This window comes from Mus musculus, chromosome 8 (genome assembly GCF_000001635.26).
Source record: "Mus musculus strain C57BL/6J chromosome 8, GRCm38.p6 C57BL/6J".
NCBI lineage: Eukaryota > Metazoa > Chordata > Mammalia > Rodentia > Muridae > Mus > Mus musculus.
This window is the reverse complement of record NC_000074.6, coordinates 104,722,111-104,742,209: the sequence shown is the minus strand read 5'-3', so window position 1 is coordinate 104,742,209 and position 20,099 is coordinate 104,722,111. Positions and strand designations below refer to the sequence as shown.

The following is a 20,099-nucleotide window of genomic DNA, read 5'->3' as shown; positions in this document are numbered from 1 at the left end:
CTGGTTTCCCAGAGAACCATTCCTCACACTCAGCAAATCTGTGGGTATCTTGACCCTGGATTTCTCAATCTATAAGATTGTACACTTGTTACTGTTGTAAGTTACTGAGGTTATGATTTTTGTTTTGCTTCTGAGATATGGGTTTTATTATCTTGCCTCGGATTTATGTAGTCCTCCTATCTCATCCCCCACACATCTGAGGCCACGGATACTATGAGTCCTACTGGTAGTTAAAGGTCTTTTAGAAACAGGATTCTGAAGGCAAAAGGACTTAGGGAAAGCAGATTTCCTAATGGTAATCATAAATATGAGAAAACATGAATTTGCAGAGAAAGGAGACAGGATTTGATGCTGTCAGTCCTCCACAGTCAACAGTACCTGAAGCACCCACTTCATTTGAGGAGGATCTGGAACTTGAGAAAAGAGTGGAGATGGGGGGAAGATAATGGAAGAAGAGAAGGAAGGAAGGAAGGAAGGAAGGAAGGAAGGAAGGAAGGAAGGAAGGAAGGAAGGGGGAGCCTAGTCTCATTGAGGGTTAAAGAAGATGGTGGGGGGTACTTTGGGGCTCACACATCCACACTGTTATGAGAGCTTTTATTGATTCTAATGAATGTTTGCCCAGAATGATAAGAAATAACACTGACTGCTCTTCATACATGTCTGGAAGGGCAAATGCTGATATTAGAAATGCTTCCATAAGTATTAGAACAAATAAAAATGAATAAATGGACTTTGTAACCTCAGAATTACACCATCTGCTTTTAATCTCACACACCTTCCCTGACACAGGACGCTACAGCTCTGCATGCTTGTCCTGAGAACCCTTGAGCTCCTGGATCTTCTGGGGCAGAGTCTTGGTCCAGAACTGCAGCCTTCTGGCCTTCAGGGCTCGACCCACAGCAGGCTGGGTGTCCAGCTGCAGGTACTGCTCATCATGGTCCAACACAGGCCAGGAGGGTAGACCCTCACTGTTGGGGTTCCTGTGGATAAGCCAGCCAGCAGGGAAGGTGAAGGTCTCTCTGACCCAAAGCCTGATCCCCTTATTTGGTTAGGACAGTAAATGTGCAGACCAAGGGCCCGAGGGAACAGATGGCCTGGTGTACTGATATAAATACAAGTGTCACCACCATGTGAAGCAAGGGCAGCTGTCTAGTTTTGTGTCCCTCTCTCTCAGAAGCACAATCTAAAGAGCAGTACCACAATAATGTGACTCACCCACCCGATCTCATGGGATGAACTGTAACTAAAAGCTAGAAGGTATCTGCCTGAATGTGCCCTGGGTTGAAGACTGTCATGTAATTAAAGACACATGTATACTAATGGGGAACACCTTAGGCCCGACCATAAATATGTTGAGAATGAGGTGAATTCTCACCCATTTCTTGCGAAATTGGCCCAGTACTTCATCATCATCCTCTTTAGCAGCTCCTCCTCCTCAGTGAGGTCCACTGCAGACATAAGGATAACAAGAATCCAAATCCTAGCCTCCTCATTCAGGTGCCATCTCATATTCTCCTACAGAAACCACAGCCTGATGGCGAACCCTAAGCCTGGTTTATGCTGTCTTCCTTCCACATTCAGAATCCAGGATCCTTCCAAAGCACTACGTGAAGTTTCTCAGGTTCATTTCTACACCAGTGAGCTCTCATTCCTTCTAGCACAAGCTAGACTAAGAAAGGTTCATATTCTAACCCTAGTATATTTGGGGGGAAGAGCTTTGGTTTTGTTGTTTTGTTTTGTTTTGTTTTTTGTTTTTTTAAACGTAGCTACGGTGAACACTTTATCCAGTCGTCTCCCAGACTCTCAGTTTCCCAAACTGAACATAGAGCTCAATAACCCCTCAGGAACTCATCTGATGTTCTGCTTGGCTCAAGGAAACAAGGAAGGCTTACAATTCATGTCCCACAGCTCAAGGAAACAAGGAAGGCTTACAATTCATGTCCCACAAATAGGAGCCAAAGACAAAGGCAACGTCATCACCATGGTCTGCCTTCACATGTGATGGCCTGACATGCTTGATGAAGCTGGACAGATGCTGGAACTCATAGAAGTAGACAGGAGCCTGGGAACCTGGGGGTGACGACACAGGTTGACATCGTGATTTCTCATATGGAGTTTATCTGCCTAACAAGAAACCTTGCCCTAAAGTTATCTGGAATCACAGTTGAGTGGTGAGCTCCAGACTGGGTCATTGGATCTGGTAAACCTTTGTTAAACAGAGACCCTGGCATTCCCAGCTGAGGAGTTGACAAGACCCTGTGGGTAACTCACATGTTTCCTCCTCTAGACCTGGATAGAATGCCAGCCTTTACATTAGACATAAAGATTTAATGAGGGAAAGCTGCCTGCTATCAAAGACCTGACCAAGACATGGGTCTGGCCTGGGCACTCCAGAGCTTACATGGGTCCCACAGCTCTGAGCACTCCCTGTCCTTGCTCTTGTCCCAGATGTACTCACGCTGGAAATGTGCCACTTGGAGAGCAGGGATCACAAACATGAAGTCCCCCAGCATCTCTCTGAACTGTGCTTGCAGGGTCTCTGGGTCCTCAGTGTCCCCCATATACTCCTCCACTAGCAGGTGACTACATTCTGGAGGCAACATCTATACAAATAGGAATCAGGAAGAATGATGACAGGCAGGCAGCAGCCTGTATGTAAGGAATGCAGCCAGGGATGAAAGAGGGTCTAGGGAAAAGGTAGAAGCTTTGCAGTGATCCCATTCAGGTACACATACACACACACACACACACACACACACACACTTTATTTCTGGGCATGTTATCTGGGAAAAAAATATGGGGACCCTCTCTGTCTGGCAGGAGCCAAGGTGTCTCTCACCATCCGTGCTGCTGTGTTCTTCAGAACAGCTGGCAGGGTCTCTCTGGTTATGTTCTTTATGATATGGTCAAGGCCCATGAACTGGGAGGCAGAAGATAGTCTTAAGTTTTGGATTGTTTGGAACTACATCAAAGTATCTCTGAGTTCCTATCACCCACCATTTGAGTTTACATTCTCAGGGGCTTAGAACTAGGTCTCACCATGGGGACTCCCCAGCCACATTCATCTGTGTTGACACCAATGATGCTGGGGACAGGGTGAAAATCCATAGAGGTCAGCAGCTCCTGAGGATGCTTGGGTAGGAACTCCCCATCCACCACAGCAGGGATCATCTTGAAGACCTATACAGCATTGACAGTCAGTGCTGAAGACCAATCCTATAATTATTCTAATGCCCATGAATATTCAAAGCAATTCCCTATATCCTATCTCATCCAAGGGAGCTATGCACACTCTAGAAGAAGCTTGAAATCACAACTAGCTTGTCTTGTTATTTCTGCAACTATACTGAAAGGACACCAAACCGTGGAGATGAGTTAGCACATTTGAGTAGTATGTGATTGATGGAAATCCCACACCCTGTTCATCAGATCCTCCAAGACACACAATTCTCCCAACCTGGTTAATAGCCAGGATCTCTTGTTTACTCTTTGCTCTCAGGCAGTGGATCAGGGCTTCTGAGTCTGTGGCTTCACAACCAGATAGGTTGGCTACTGTCTGTAAATGGAACAGACAATGGTTAGCTCATCCCTCCCAGCAGGGAGCAGAGTTTCCTTGACTCTAGTAAAAGTCATTACCCTTTAATACCACATCCTAGTGTTTGTTGTGTATGAAAGGAATGAGTAGAATTGTTCATATTTTTTGTCACTCAGAGGTGACAGCTAGAAAAGGACCTTCTAACTGTATATTGTTTTGTTCTTGCTTTGGTGTGTGTGTGTGTGTGTGTGTGTGTGTGTGTGTGTGTGTGTGTGTGTGCTACTCACAGGGGACAATAGGTATGAAAGCACATTTTGTCTATAAACATCAGAGAACAATCTCAGGTGTTATTTATCATGATATCCTTTGTTCACATTTGTCTACACCAGCTTAGCTGGCCTATGACCTTCCAGGGAGTCTTCTATCTTTGTTTTCTTTACTTCCGGAGGAACACTGCATTTTCTGATACATATTGCCACACCAACTTTGTATGGGTTCAGAGGATTTGAACTTGGGACCTCATGCTTACACAGTAGATATTTTTACTAGCTGAACTTTTTCCTCAATCATGTGTTCTTGATAGATTTCCTTTTCATCAGCTCAACACATGCCAGGATGATCTGGAAAGAGGAACTTCAGCTGAGAATATTGACTCTATCAGATTGGCCCTTAGGCAAGTCTGGGCATTTTCCTGAGATATGACTGATGGAGAAAAGCCCACCTCACTGTGGGCAGTGTCACTTGTGGGCAGATGTTCTGGGTTGTATGAGAAATCAAACTGAGGAAGCCATGGACAATAGGCCATTAAGCATGCTGCTCCTTGGTCTCTGATTCAGTTCTGGCCTCCAGGTACATGCTTAAGTGCATACTTCCCAACAAGACAGACTATAAACTGTGAGCTGAGATACACCTGCTCCTTCCCAAGGAGCTTGTGGCAATGATCTTTATTACAACAATAATAAACCAACTGGGAAACCATGGGATTTTGCTAAGGACAGAAGCCACTGGAGAGAGGTTTGCTGTCATAGAACATGCTCAGCATACATAAAATTCACTTAACTGAATACCAGAGCCCCAAAGACTGAGGTAGCAAAGTAGGGGCTGTTGTTCTTGGGGGCACTTACCTTGTAGACCACCTCAGAAGTGTCAGAGATGAGGTCAGGCAGCAGGGCCACTCCACTCTGCATAATGGCTCCATGAAAGAGTCCTTTGGACATTGGGGACAGAATATGAGAAGACACACTTGTACCTCCTGCTGAGACTCCAAATATAGTGACCCTGTCACGGTTGCCTCCAAAGTAAGCAATATTCTTCTGCACCCAGCGTAAGGCAGCCACTTGGTCCAGGTATCCCCAGTTGCCTCTGGCATGCTGGTCTCCAGTGCTGTGAAGCAGCAGGAAGAAGAAAGTGTGGCTGCCCATGTTCTACTAAGTCCCTTTTACACAGCCCAGTCCCAGGCTTACCTGAAGAAGCCAAGGACCCCCAAGCGATACTGGATGGCGACAATTACTATTTCCTCAGTGGCTGCCAGTTTAGATACATCATTCATGGAAGCTGATCCTACAACCAGTCCACCACCGTGGATCCATACCATCACCTGGAGACAGAAACTCAGATGCCAGAAGGCCCACACACAGCCCAAGCTCATCTAGACTGCCCACTCAGTTATCAACTGCTTTGCTCTGTGCAGGTTGACCTACAAACAGATCTCCTCAGGATCTCAGGATGCGAGCCACAGATGGGGTGCTTTAGGCCTGGAAGCATATTTGCATCCCCACTTCCCCAAAAGGAAATCTCAGCATGGATTAATGAGTCTATGTCTAAATTAAGTCACCGTTACTCTCAGACCCATGTAAGTAAAACAAACCAAAAAAATAAGAAGAAAGAAAGAAAGAAGGGAGGGAGGGAGGGAGGGAGGGAGGGAGGGAGGGAGGGAGGAGAGAGAGAGAGAGAGAGAGAGAGAGAGAGAGAGAGAGAGAGGAAGGAAGGAAGGAAGGAAGGAAGGAAGGAAGGAAGGAAGGAAGAAAGAAAGAAAGAAAGAAAGAAAGAAAGAAAGAAAGAAAGAAAGAAAGAAAGAAAGAAAGAAAGAAAGAAAGAAAGAAAGAAAGAAAGGTCTTCCTGCGGGGCTTTTCTGATTGCTAATCAGAGTGGCCATCAGTTCCCATTGGCAGAACACATAACTTGCAGCTAGAAATTTGGGTGATGTCAATACTCAACCCTTGTGCACCATTCTTAGTGGGTCTTCCAAGTGATAAAAGAATTCCTGGTTTAATCACACACACACACACACACACACACACACACACACACACGTTTAAGCAGCTCACCATCAGCTGACATGACCTTCTTGAACTCAATAAGGTAAAACTACTAATCAGGGTCTAAACTACAGTGGAGCTCAGAATTATTTTGTTCCTTCCCATCTTCCAGAGAAATAAATGACCTGTTCCCAATGGCGCTAGCCTGACACTCACAGGCAGGTTAGAGCCCTCCTGGGCGTGGGTTGGTGTGTAGATGTTGAGATACAGGCAGTCCTCGGACATAGAGATGGGAGGCAGGATCAGATTCATTTCCTTCGCATCCTCTAAATTCATTATATCAGGCTGCAGACACCTAGTGAAAACAGAAGGCAGGAAATCCAAGATAATCACATCTATGTCTTAATATGAACTTTCAGTCACCTACCGCTACTGCTTTCCATCATGCCTGTTAACATTATGATTCTTCTCTAAAGTCCCTCCCACAATAAAGACCACCAGCCATGTGAAAATGGAAATGGAGTCAGATTTTTTTCAGGGAGGACTCTCCGTATATAGTAATATTCTGGGGGCTAGTATATGGAGACTTACAACAGCTTCAGTGAAAATAATTTGTGTTCCCACATTCAATCCTGTTTGTAAAATTAAAATCCTGATATGGTGGTTAGTTTTGATTGATGACTCGGCACACTGTATAATCACCTGGGAAAAGAATCTTACTGAGGGATTGTCTAGATCCTGGTGACTGGTCAGCATGCAAGTAACATTATCTCAATCATGTTCTTTGCAATAGGAATACCTGCTCATTATAGGAGGCATCATTCCCTAGGAAGGGGGCTTCTGGATTGTATAAGAATGGAGAGAGTAAGTGAAGGTTAGTAGGCAAGCATGTGTCCTTTGAACTCTGCTCCTGATTATGGATGGGATGCAATCAGCTCTCTTAAACATCTGACTCTGTAGTTTCCCACCTATGATTGATTATAAGCTGGGATTGTGACCCATAGTAAAATCTTTCTTCACTAAGTTGCTTATGTAAGGATACTTTATCACAGCAATAGAAAGGGAACTAAGATACTTGGGTATTGAGGTACTGTGCCCACATAGCAACTATAGGAATGAGTGGGCAATGCCACTCCATATGATAGTGAGACATTCTTCATTTCACTCCCAAGTACCAATAAGGTACCTCCTTGTTCCACATAGTCTCCAGTTAGAAGCATGTGTGCTTGTTCCTTAGTCAATGGCACAAGGACAGTGGATGGTCACAGGGACTGTGAAGAATGGGCTCAGTCTCTGTTCCTTACTGCAGTTCCTACAACTAAGTCCCTACAGGTGCTGTGCTCTGACCCAGCAGCCTGGCACAGCTGTTCTACTCTAATTCTTAGCACATTCATCAAGAACGTGCATGGGAGATGCCCCTCATCATAGGCAGAAAACTGCTATAGAGCTGAGGTGGAGGAAGCCTGCAGTGTGGCCCAGAGCACAGGCCTGAAGTCCTCTGGGTCTAGAACTTACATGGCCGGCTGTGAGGTCCCATCTCTCACACCACTCCATGGCTCAGGGTCCTCAGGAGGTGCAAAGCGCAGTAGTCCTACAGGAGGCTTGGCAAAGGGGATTCCCAGGAAGGCATGGACACCAGATTTAGTGTCCTTCACGTGGACAAAGCTGCCTCTCACCTGACCCCTGTGGGTGTTCCTGATGGGGCTGGCTGAGTCCTGGCCTGTAAGTGGAGAGATGCCATCAGCTGTCACCACACTTGGGACTTTCTACCTCATCATCACCATGGTACATGGGGAAGGTAACCTGGGTCATCTCAGTTCAGTAGTAGGATGAGGAGATGAGGGCTTCTAGATTCCCTAGGGACAGACACCTTGTCCACTGACCCTCTTCCAAACTGTCAGGACTCTTCCCTAGTCAACAAAGTGACAGGCTTAGAGCCACTTGGCATTAGGAAGGAATTATTATCATTATCAATGTTGTAGGATTTCTAGCCACAAGCACACACAGAGGAGGGACATGTCCTGCTTGTTGTTCTGTCCCGGTTGTCTCCTCAGTATGTGCTAACCTCAGACATCTCTGATGCCCCCCCCCCGCCCCATGTGCCCTGGTGGGACATTACAAAGCACACATTCCCCACACTGTCACCTGTCATTCTCCACCAGCTCCTTTTCCCTTCCTGGTGCCTTCCATCCCACAAGCTCAGCCTCTGACTTTGCCGAACTGGGGCAGTTCTGACCCAAGTCCCCTGTGCTCATTTAGATAGTCTTACCATGCACATGCTGGAGGAGAAGCAGGAGCCCACAGGCAACAACACACAGCCAACCAGGAAGTCTAGCCAATGGCATGGTTGAATCTCAGGCCTAAACCTGTGCTGCTGCACATGAGAGTGTCACAGCAGGAAACAAAAACAGATCGGCCTGGTCCAAGCAGGAATTTGTACTTTTAGGGGTGTAGGTGTGGACATTTGATTGGATGGGGCAAAGTTCTTATTGCAGAAAAACTGATAAGGCAGAAGCCACAGGGAGACAAGAGCCAACAAGCAGGCAAAGCCACCTCTGCAGTTTCTCTTCCTTCCCTGGCCTCTTGGACAGACACAGCAGGGCATCTGAAGTCCTTCTGCAATGCCAGGATCCCTGACCTCCAATATGGAATCATGATTCCTGACTCTCTTCCTCACCATCCCAATGTAGGTGTTGGTATGAAGATCAGGGAGCAGAAAGCTGCAACAGGAGAAGCCACAGGGCTCTTGTCAATAGGTACACAGTCAGGATACTTCCTGTTGTGGAAGATTGACATTACAAGAATCATCATTTTAGTCATGTCCTGGGATTGGCCTTCAAGTTACTCTATGAATCCTGCAAAAGTTAGCACCCTGGGAAGATAAAGGTTTGTCATATTTAGGGTGCCTGGGAACGTGGGGATTAGAGGAGAGAACCCCGTAATGACAGAGAGAAACTGCTTAGGAGACACAGAGGCAGATGGAGCAACATTCATCTCCATTGTATGATGGCATAAGTATATAATGTTTTTAATAGAGGGCCCAGAGAAGATTTAGGGACATCAATAAATTAATAATATGGAATCTGAAGGTGAGTGATTGTGTCACAAGCAACCAAAGGATCTCAGAGGGCCTGTAAAAGTTAGAAATAAGTGTCTGTGCAAGGGCAGGCACTCAGGGAGACAGGGATAGGATGCTCTTCTGAACATATCTGGACCTTCTAATGTTTCCATTCTGTTGCCAAGACACACCTCACAGTCAAACATATTCACAGATGTTCTGAGCACATGAACATGAACCTCACAGTATCTCCAGGCTTTGAGGGCTGGAAAGAAACTTCAGCAGAGCCCCACAGAGAGAGAGACAGACCGACAGACAGACAGACAGACAGACAGACAGACAGACAGACAGACATATAGACAGAGAGATACACACAGGCACAAGCACTCCAAACACACACATACACAGATCCACACATATACACAGACTCACACACAGACACAAACACACAGCCATAGCCACAGACACACATACAGAATACATACACATGGCACCAGTCACTGATGCCTGACCATTCTTGTAACAGACAACAAATACTGAAATGGTTCTGCTTAGAGCCCAGCTATGCCCACAAAGCTTTCTCTTCTAAGAAAGAAAAAGCTATGAAATTCTGTGTGGTCAGGCAAAATGCCCATCTGGCTGTAAGCTAAAAAGCCATATTCTAGAACAAGAGCCATTGGTGGAACTCAAATTAGGTGAACACGTTTCTTCTTCATTTTCAGCTACTCTGTGCTGAAGACAGGATATTCTCTGTAGTCCAGATTGGCCTGCTACCTCAGCTTCTCGGGCTCTGGGTTTGCAAAGCATTCACCTCATATACATCTGCCCTAAGTAATCCTGGGCATCCCCCACAAGGCTCGGACAATCTGGTGTTCCCAAGAATGTTGCAGAATGGGGTGAGATGGGGGAGGGGATAAGATGCAACTCCATTCTGCTTCCAGTTGACACCAATTCTAAGCCCAGGAATCCAAACAAAGAATGTTCCAAACAGTAGTCACTAGTGAGTCAAGCAGATCTTGCTGCATGGAGAACCCTGGTGACCTTTCAGAGTCTGGTGACCCACAGCAGGGGGTCACAGGTGAGGTGAGTTCAGTGGATCGGACTGGGGAGGCTTAGGAAGAGGTCAATAACGTTTATACTATCAGATTGGAGAGGTCGGGGAGGAGGTGTGGGCGGGGACCATCAGTTGCAGCACACACAATCTGGGCATAACGCCATTCTGACTCAGAACACACATGCCATTTGCACTGAAATCCAACCTGCCCTTTCCCAGGTTATGTGCAGAGTGAAATGAACCCAGGGAATACTAAGGTCAACTGAGGCGTGGTGGGTACACAAGGAACTTCTGTATACCCTAATGACTCTGTACAGTGCCCTGTTGAAGGATGCCAGTCTGTTCTATCCTAGGGCTTGGCACACGCAGAGATACTTGGCACCATGAATATATTATATTATTATTATCTAAAAGTCCAGTAGCAGCTACAGCTACAAAAGCACTAAGGGGAAAGATCCACCTGCTCCTCTGTCCTCTGACTTGCAGGTCCAGCGTAACTCAGATCCCCTCACTCTGGGCTGGATCAGCCTGGGTGACCTCCTCTGGTATCCTTTGCTTGGTAGATAGATGGCTACTCTGTGTCTTTGGCTGTATACTTTGGTCTGTGCCCTTTGGCTGGGGCATTTGGAGTCAGTTATCTTTTTCCGCAGTGTGGGTTCTTCGGGTTGAACTCTGGCCACCAGTTTGGAGGCAGGTACCCTTAACTTGCCAAGTCATTCCACAGGCCCTGGTGAGGGAATTTGGAGACACACACTTCTAACAAGCTCTTCTGACATCGCTGTGAGCTAGTCCATCTCTGTAGTCTCAGCCTCTGAGTAAACAGAACTTTAACTAAGGTTCCCTATGTCCCCCTTAAGAGTCTTGCCATGCGTGAGGAGAGGGAGAAGCAGGAGCCCATAGGCTACAGCATTTAACCAGTTAGGAGGAAGTTAGTCCAGTGGTATCATGGACCTGTAGGCCCAAGTCTGTTTCCTGTGTTATTGACAGGAAACAACATTGGGATCTTTCTCAGCCAGGAATTTGGATCCAACGTGGAGTAGGTTGGCAGTTTGCTGAGACTGGGCAAAGTCATAGAACTTGAACTCTCTAGGCAGAGGTTGCAAGAGCCAGAAGGGAACAGAGGGCCAAGGCACCTCCACCATTCATGTTTCACCTTTAGCACCCATAGAAGGCACAACAGGACTCCTAAGGTCCTTCTAGGGTACCAGCAATCCTCTCTTCAAACCCAGAGTCACTGTGTTCACAGTCCTTTCAAGTAACGAGCCCAGGGCAAGTGTCAATGTGGGCAGGAGGCTGCGAAAAGCCAAAACTGGAAATATCGGGCAGTCTCCTCTAAGTAGATGTATGCAGAGGATATCTCAGGAGGAGAATAGGATGCAGCTCTGAGAAACGTGACATGGATAAAATGAGCATGCCCTGTACCCTGAAAACCTGCTTTCAGGACTTAGAGTTTCCTGAGTCTACATTTGGGGTCCCCCATCCATTACAGTCAGGATTTTACGTCTACATCCACCTCCCTGTAAAAACATAGCTGTTTCGTTGAAAGGCACTGCGAACATGGCTCCTCTGAAGAATGTGGCTCATCCCCCTGTCCATCTCCCTCCTGCCTTACTCTCGTGGCTAGCTCCTACAAAGATCAAGTTCACACTCCTTTACCTACTCAACAAGTTTAATGGGGGACATTATGATTCCGGTGTCTGGGACTAGCTAGGCTCTCAGAGCCTATGATACAGATCTGTAGGTAGAAGCTTCAGAATCACAAAGAGCCCTGGCAGAGTACATTAAAGAATCCTGGATCAGAAGAAGCTCCCACCTAGCCCAGCCTGAGTTTTTGGAGGGTATGCAGGGACCCAGCATCAGACAGCCTGTAGTACCATCTGAGGATTGGTCTTGTTTTCATTGTTCCAGTCTCCAGAAGTCTTGGGCACCCATACTCTGGCACTAAAGAAGTTCCTTCTTGGTGTTTTCTGTTTCTTCTAGAAAGGCACGGCCATGGTTGCTCTTGCCTCCTCTAAACGGCAAGGTTTGATGCCTTTCACTGTGGCTCCTCCAGTACCACCGTCTTAGTTTGGGTTTTATTGCTGTGAAGAGATACCATGACCATGGCAACTCTTATAAAGGACATCATTTAATTGGGACTGGCTTACAGGTTCAGAGTCTGCTATTGTCATGGTGGGAAATATGGCAGCATGTTGGCAGACATGGTGTCAGAAAAGGAGCTGAGAGTTCTCCATCTTGATTCCCAGGGTGCAAGGAGAGACTGTGTGCCACACTGGGCATAGCTTGAGCATAGGGAATCTCTAAGCCTGCCCTCTCAGTGACACACTTCCTCCAGCAAGGCCACATATCCTAATAGTGTCACTGTCTATGGGCCAAACATTCAATCATGTGAGTCTATGAGGACCATTCCTATTCAAACCACCATAGCATGCTTGTGCAATGTGTGGTTCCAGCCCTTCATGGCAGATGTTCACTCTACTCTAAATTACTATCTGACCAGGTGCCGCAGACCCTTTTGGTCCCTTTCTGCATAGAGCAGGTCTCTGGTTGCAGGTGGACAAGGAGTCGGCAAATGAATGACAGACAGAATCACACGAGAGATTGTGTAGAATCTGAATGTAATTTTTCAAATTGAGCATCATACTTTTTATACAGAAGAGCGACAAGAAACCAGGTGAGAAATATCCGCAGAGTTACAGTGACACAATACAAAAGGAATATATACATCAAAAGAAGGCGGGGACCAGGCCGCTGCCACTAAGAAGGGAGCCAAGTGTAATGCTAGTCTATTGTTAAGCCAGGGGTTCTTAGTAAATGCCTGATTTATAATGTTTCTTTGGGCCTAGTGAAGAAACCTGTCTCAGGGGGATTCCCTAACTCTTTAATGGTAAACCCACCTATTCCCTAGGCCATTGTGAATTCCCTTGTCTGGGTAAGACTGGCTATTGTCCCAAGTAAACACTCTGCAGACCATTCTTTGTAAAGCCTAATTAGTTTCACTGGTCTCTACTAGAAGTAAATTTGAATGTTACTGAATAGGTAACATTCTTATTGAATTACTACTGAATTTCAAGTTTGTTGGCTTCAAGGATTTTCTGGGACATTGGAACACTGGGGAAGGCTTAGCTATGTCAGAATTCAGTCTTTAAAGGCACTTATAAGAAAATAATACTAAAAGAGAGCACGTGCATCCATACACCAGACTAACACGGGGATAGGGTATGAGTATACGGGTTATGAGAATGCCCAGGTTCCAGGAGGTTGAGTTTCCTTGAAACTCTTTGCCTCGTGAGTGCTTCCATGCCTCTTGTCCTGCCAAGCAGATTTCACTGGAGTGTGCATAGCAACCAGGGAATTCATGAGCTATGGGGCTGAGAAATATGCCATTGCTTCAATCTCTCACCCAAGGAGCCAGCTCCTTCATTTTCTGGATATTCTGGTGCTTTTTTTTCAAGGCTGGACTCTGGTGTCACATCTAGTGGAAATGTATCCGCCATTTATAGAACATCGCTCAGAGGATGTTCATTGATGATTTTCCAAGGGTTGGAACACAGGGCCCCCAATGGAGGAGCTAGAGAAAGTACCCAAGGAGCTAAAGGGGTCTGAAACCCTGTAGGTGGAACAACAATATGAACTAACCAGTACCCCCAGAGCTCGTGTCTCTAGCTGCATATGCAGCAGAAGATGGCCTAGTCGGCCATCATTGGGAAGAGAGGCTCCTTGGTCTTGCAAACTTTATATGCCCCAGTACAGGGGAACACCAGGGCCAAGAAGTGGGAGTGGGGGGGTAGGGGAGTGGGGAGGGAGGGTATGGGGGGACTTTTGGGATAGCATTTGAAATGTAAATGAAGAAAATACCTAATTAAAAAAAAGTTCCTTGGTGCATTTCTGTGGGGGTGATGGGGGTGGTTGTGAAATTTTTCGTATACATGTATACTCAGTCAACACCGAGAAACCAAATAGTTCTTCTGCAACTCCTGCCACCCTTCACCACTTAAATGCTAATGTTTGTCATTTCTTAAAAATAAGAAACACTTATGGAACAGAAGTCGATGGGTTGTTTTGAATGTCAATCATTAGTGACATTTAATTAACGGATAACGTAGTGGAGACACTTTTTATTTGTTGGCAACTCTATTAGCTTATTCAGGACCTTTAGGTGCTTGTTCCAAACGTTTCTATGCCTCATATTTATATAGTAAAGCCTGTGAAGGTTTGAATAGGCTTGGCCAATGGGAAGTGCTATTATTAGGAGGTATGGCCTTCTTGGAGTGGGTGTGGCCTTGTTGAAGGAAATACATCACTGAGGGGTAGGCTTTGAGGTCCTATGCTTTGAGTCTTATTCAGAAAACCATGACCTATGCCTGTATACTCTGTACCTTTCCTCGGGCAATTTAGAGTACAGGTTTTATGTTAAGGTCTATGGTCCCTTTGCTGTTGAGTTTTGTGCAAAGAGACAGAAATCTAGCTTCATTATTCTGTGTGTTGATATCCAGGTTTCCTAATATAACTTGTAGAAGATGCTGTCCTTCCTTCAGTTATAATCAGAAATTTTTTCCTTCAGTAAAAATAAAAAAAAAAAAAAAACAGATGGCTATAGACTTATATCTGGCTCCCATATTCTGATCCCATTAGCCTCAGTGTCTGTTTTGTGGCACAGTATGCTGGTCATACTACTATTGCTCTGTAGTAAAACTTAAAACTCACTGAGGCAATCCCTCCAACAGTGTTCTTTCTATTCAAAAGTTATTTGGCTATCCAGTCTTCTTTGTTTCATGAAAATTTTAAGATTGCTTTTTCTCTATATGTGAAGGAATATCTTGAAAGTTCTTTATTGTGCATTGAATCTGTAGATTGTTTTTGGTAAGATGGTCATTTTCACAATATTTATTTATATTTATATATTTATAATATATCATTCTTGATGTCTTGAATGACCTTTTCATTCAACAGCATGTTTTTTAATCCTACGAGATTGTATATGTTCCATTATTTCTCTTGCTTTTGCAGTTTTATTCCGTTGCAATTAAATAAACAGGATGATTTCAATATGCTGCATTTCTTCAATTTTGTTTTGTGTCTGAATATACACACTTCTTCATAGAAAATCTCAGATGCTGCTGAAAAGAATGTTCTAAAATGTGTGGGCAAGATGTTCTGTAGGCGTATGATGAGCCCATTATATCTACACTATCGTTTAATAACAGTTAGTCTCTGGTGTTGAGTGGTACTTCTTACATAGCCACTCCCTACTCATCCCACATCTATACTGTAGCTATGTTGGTGGCAAGTTCTTATTGAAAACGAGTTCATAGACAATGATATCCACTTCAGAAACAGTAGGGGGCCCTTGCTGGTTTGAACACTGAAGACTATCTAGGCTCTTGAGCCTATGATAAAGCTGAAGATGGAGGCGTATAAGGAGGAGTTTAGGAATCACAGAAAACCCTGCAAGGATATATCAATATGTATGGAATTGGGAGCTTCCACCTAGCCCAGCCAGACTTCCTAAAGGAAATAATGTGAGGCTCAACCTCACACAGTTTTAATGCCAGCTAAGAACTCACCATGGTTCTTTATGTCCAGCTCCTAATAGTCTCACAAGCATCTGCAGCCTAGCACAGCATGAGCTCCCCTTTACCTCTTCTGGGTGTTTACACTGGCACGGTACAGCCATGGCATCTCCCTCAGATTATGAAAAAACAAACAAACAACTTCACCTCCAGAAAGAATAATAGCATAAATGAAAAGGTTTGCTGGGGAAACTAGTTGGAGCAGCTTTGACCCTATGTCCTTAAAGAATCTAGCCATTTGGCCCAAGGTAATAACATCTACAGAAGTAGCATTAATGTAAGCAATGTCTTGATGCAGCTGATGTAAGAGAGAAAGGAATGAAGAATTCCGTGTACTTTATAGAGCTATGCTGTAAAGTTAGTGCTGCTGTGCTATTGAAGTGTGTCTGATACTGTGTTAAGCAGCTAGCAGGAGAGCATGGGTCACAATTAACTTGGGCAAGATCCCACAGATGACTAAAATTATCCTGTAAAAGTTCCACTTGATGGTGTAAATTTACCTAATTGGAAGAGCTGGTTTACCTGGAACTGTTTATCTAAAGTTGGGTGGTGGAGAGTACCAGGTTTGCATATATTGAGTGCCACGGCTGTCTGCACAGAGTTTTGCAAGGCTACAATCTCAGTGGCTGTAGCTGCTGCAGCTAAGAGCCCTACCACTGTGGCAGCAATGATGGCAGATATGCCAAAATCTCTTTTTGAATGATGCAGGGATGGGACATCATCAGAGATGACAGGTTCCTTAGTCCAGCCATCAGTGGCATTTACTGGGACTGGTGGTTGTACTGGCTGATTTTGTGTCAACTTGACACAGGCTGGAGTTATCACAGAGATAGGAGCTTCCATTGGGGAAATGCCTTCATGAGGTCCTGCTGTGGGGCATTTTTTCAGGTGGCAATTAAGGGAATAGGGCCCCTTGTGGGTGGTACCATCTCTGGGCCAGTAGTCCTGGGTTCTATAAGAGAGCAGGCTGAGCAAGCCAGGTGAAGCAAGCCAGTAAGAAACATCCCTCCATAGCCTCTGCATCAGCTCTTGCTTCCTGACCTGCTTGAGTTCCAGTCCTGACTTCCTTTGGTGATGAACAGCAATGTGAATGTGTTCACATTTCCTCCCCAACTTGCTTCTTGGTCATGATGTTTGCACAGGAATTAAGACAGTGGTGGTTCTCAGTGAAGTATGGCAGTATCCCTGTTCACTGGATCCCTGCTGGGGGAGAGAATGCAGTTCATCTCTAAACAGTTTAACTTGGCATTGAGAGTGCCACTTTGGAACCAGGCAAAAAAGAAAAAGGGAGATCTCACCCAGGGATGTCCAGTATAGGTCAAATTGGGAGCTGGACCACCAAGAAAGGTGTAGTTGGAACTCCAATGAACTTCTGAGAAAGGTATGGTTCAATTTCCTTCAAAGAGGGAGCCATAAAAGAAGCCATTCTTAATAGGGATGAATGGCCTATAATTTATATAGAACCAGGGGCCACAGAAGTAGGGCTGCCTTCAGAGTGATTAGAGAGTTCAGTGATCATATGGTTGTGGGTCTCACTGAAAAAAAGTAAGTCAGTGATTGGTCAGATACATTGCGAAATTCTTGCCCCCAGAATGCCACTCGGGAGCCACTGATACTGGCAAGTCAGTTGAGAGGCATCCCATGTAAGGAGGCTTCCATTCTGGACAAAGGTACCAACCTTCCCACCCCCATACAAATTCCAAGAGTCACATAGTGAGGAGACCTCCAGGTGAACAAAAGGTAGAGTCAGCTAAAAGAGAGGAGTTTGGGGAAGTTCCATTAATGCCTACCATGGAACCATTTATAAATCTGTTCTGGAAATGAGTCATGGGGTCATGACCTATAGAAGGGGCATAATTGGGAACAGCCCAACATCTCTGGGGTCCACATCCACAACGGGTCCAATTATAAAAATCACTTGTAACTACTTTGGCTAGAGCAACAAAGTCCAGTGGACAAGCAGTTTCATAGGCAGGCCCTGAAAACAGTTTCATAGGAGGGCAGAATCCCACCAGACCCTCCATAAGAGAGTAGCCATTAAAGGCTACTTTTAAGGTAGAATTAACTGGGAGTTTTCTTCCACCCTCAGGTCATTGCTACACATTATAGGGAGACTGGAATCCCAACTCACAGGGAGTAGAATTGGTGACTTTCTCATTACTGCCCATAAAAAGGGTGTCTGCAAATTGGGTGCTATAATTGCACACATGAGCAAGAATAGAGTATAAGGTCCTGTCTCTTTACCTTCAGGGAAAATTCTCTAGGGTTGGTTTTTTTAATTATTTTTTTTGTTTATTAGGTATTTTCTTCATTTACATTTCAAATGCTATCCCAAAAGTCCCCCACACCCTCCCTCCCCACTCCCCTACCCACCCACTCCCACTTCTTGGCCCTGGCATTTCCCTGTACTAAGGCATATAAAGTTTGCAAGACCAAGGGGCCTTTCTTCCCAGTGATGGCTGACTAGGCCATCTTCTGCTACATATGCAGCTAGAGACACGAGCTCCGGGGGTACTGGTAAGTTCATATTGTTGTTCCACCTATAGGGTTGCAGACCCTTTTACCTCCTTGGGTACTTTCTCTAGCTCCTCCATTGGGGGCCCTTTGTTCCATCCAATATCTGACTGTGAGCATCCACTTAGGGTCAGTTTATGAGGACTTTGAGGCTCCCCCAAGTCACCTGGCTGAGAGCTTGTTGAGAGCATTCTCTCCTCCACCATGTTCTCTGTGGGCCTCCCCCTGTTGGTCAGTGGTCAGGAGAGTGCTGCTGCATAGCTGCCAGTAGTCCCTCTTCCCCACCTACTCCCTTTGTGAGAGGATCTGTAATGCGGTCCTCAGAGGTTCCATCTGTTCCTTCTAGGTCTTAGGTGGTACAGGGCTTAATGGACCAGCCAGGAACCCAGATGGGTGTTTTAGCTCTTTTGGGGGGGAAAAAACAAGCAAACCCTCACCCCAGGATTATCTGTGAGGCCAGCTCTCCCAGATGTTGGTTAGGGAATCCTTCCAGTTAACCAAGGATACAGGGGCAATGTGGGGGAGCATGGTGCCCCAATGCTTATAGGCTTTATTTATCAAAGTTTTAAAAGTTAAGTGTAAATAAGGCATCTGTTAATTGGTCCTGAGGCTTAGCCCTTGGACCTCCTGTATCTCCTCCTTTAATTGTCATTTGAGGGATGAGTGGGTTTGTTCTATGATGCCTTGTCCTTGGGGGTTGTGAGGTATTTCCAGTGGAGTGACCTATTCCCCATTCTTTGTGCAGGCTAGTTGTCTGTTTTTAAAGCAAAGGGCACAACCATCGTAACTGCCATTTTCATGGATGCAATGACATTTTTGTATTTTCCTTGGGTTCCTTGGGATGGCAGAATCAAACCCAGGGATAACATAAATAATACAGAAACAAACAAAAAGAAATCCCCCCCAAAAAAATCAATAAAACAAAGATGGTTATCTTTTTAAAAATCAGGAAGTACAACAAACTCTTATCCTAAAAATAAAAAGGTGGGGAGAGAAGATTGAAATTAGCACAACTAGAAATGAAAACAGGGACATAAAAATGGACACTGAGGAAATCCAGAGACTCATAAGAACATACTTTAAAGACCTGCACTCCACAAGATCAGGAAAGCTAAAAGAAAAAAGATAATTTTCCCAGTACATACCATGTACCAAAGTTAAATTAAATAAGATAAGCAATTTAAAAATATTTATAACCCTTAGTTAAATAGAAGCAGTCATTAAAACCCTCCTAACCAAATGAAGCCCAAGGCCAGATGGTTTTAGTGGAGAATTCGACAAGAATTTCAAATAACATTAATGCCGTGGCTCCTCAAAGTATTCCTCAAAATAAAAACAGAAGGAACCTTGGCCAATTTGTTTTAGGAAACCACAGTTACTCTGGCACCCAAACCATAATTTTCCTCATAACCGTAGGTACAAAAATAATCAAATACTTGCAGTCTGAATCCAAGAATACATCAAAAGATCATCCTCCATGATCAAGTAGACTCTGTCCCAGAGATGCAGGGATGGCTCAACACAGAATAATTGATAAGTATAATGTACCATACAAACAAACTGGGAAAAAAAAACCCTGCATAGTCATCTCCTTAGATGCAGAAAAGGCCTTTGACATCGTCTAATGCATGTTCATGATAACATTTCTGAAGAGATTACAGATGCATCTCAATATAATAAAGGCAGTCTATAGCAAGGCCGTAGGCAATGCCAACTTAACTGGAGAGAAACTGAAAAAAAAATATTCCACCAAAACTAGGAACAAGACAAATTTGTCTGCTCTCTCCATGCCCGTTCATTATAGTACTTGAATTTTAAGCTAAAGCAACAAGACAACTGAAAGAGATACAGACTGGAAGGGAAGAAATCAAAGCACCTGTAATTTCAGATGATATGAGGAGAGTATATGTAAGTGACCTGAAAAATTCCACCAGTAAATTTCTATAGCTGATAAACACTTTCATCAAAGTAGCTGGATACAAAATTAGTTCACAAAAATCAATCACCCTCCTATATATAAAGACAAGTGACTTTTAAAGAAATCAGGAAAATACCTTTCACGATAGCTGAAAATAATATACAATATCTGAGGTAACTCTATATAAAA

The 20,099-nt window shown here is 44.7% G+C and overlaps 1 protein-coding gene across 2 annotated transcripts; it reads right to left on the bottom strand.

Moving 5' to 3' along the window:
* Positions 1–575: 575 nt before the first annotated feature.
* Positions 576–8,207, bottom strand: Ces2a (carboxylesterase 2A). Of its 2 annotated transcripts, NM_133960.5 has the most exons (12): positions 8,063–8,207; positions 7,309–7,513; positions 6,010–6,148; positions 4,999–5,132; positions 4,660–4,918; positions 3,458–3,556; positions 3,040–3,180; positions 2,840–2,920; positions 2,459–2,603; positions 1,933–2,070; positions 1,376–1,448; positions 576–980 (listed from the first exon to the last, which is right to left on the bottom strand). In NM_133960.5, the coding sequence occupies exons 1-12, from the start codon at positions 8,136–8,138 to the stop codon at positions 794–796; spliced, it is 1,677 nt and encodes a 558-aa protein (NP_598721.1). In that variant the 5' UTR covers positions 8,139–8,207; the 3' UTR covers positions 576–793. The 2 variants fall into 2 exon arrangements, with proteins under 2 accessions (NP_598721.1, NP_001177259.1); NM_001190330.1 differs by lacking the exon at positions 3,458–3,556.
* Positions 8,208–20,099: the final 11,892 nt, after the last annotated feature.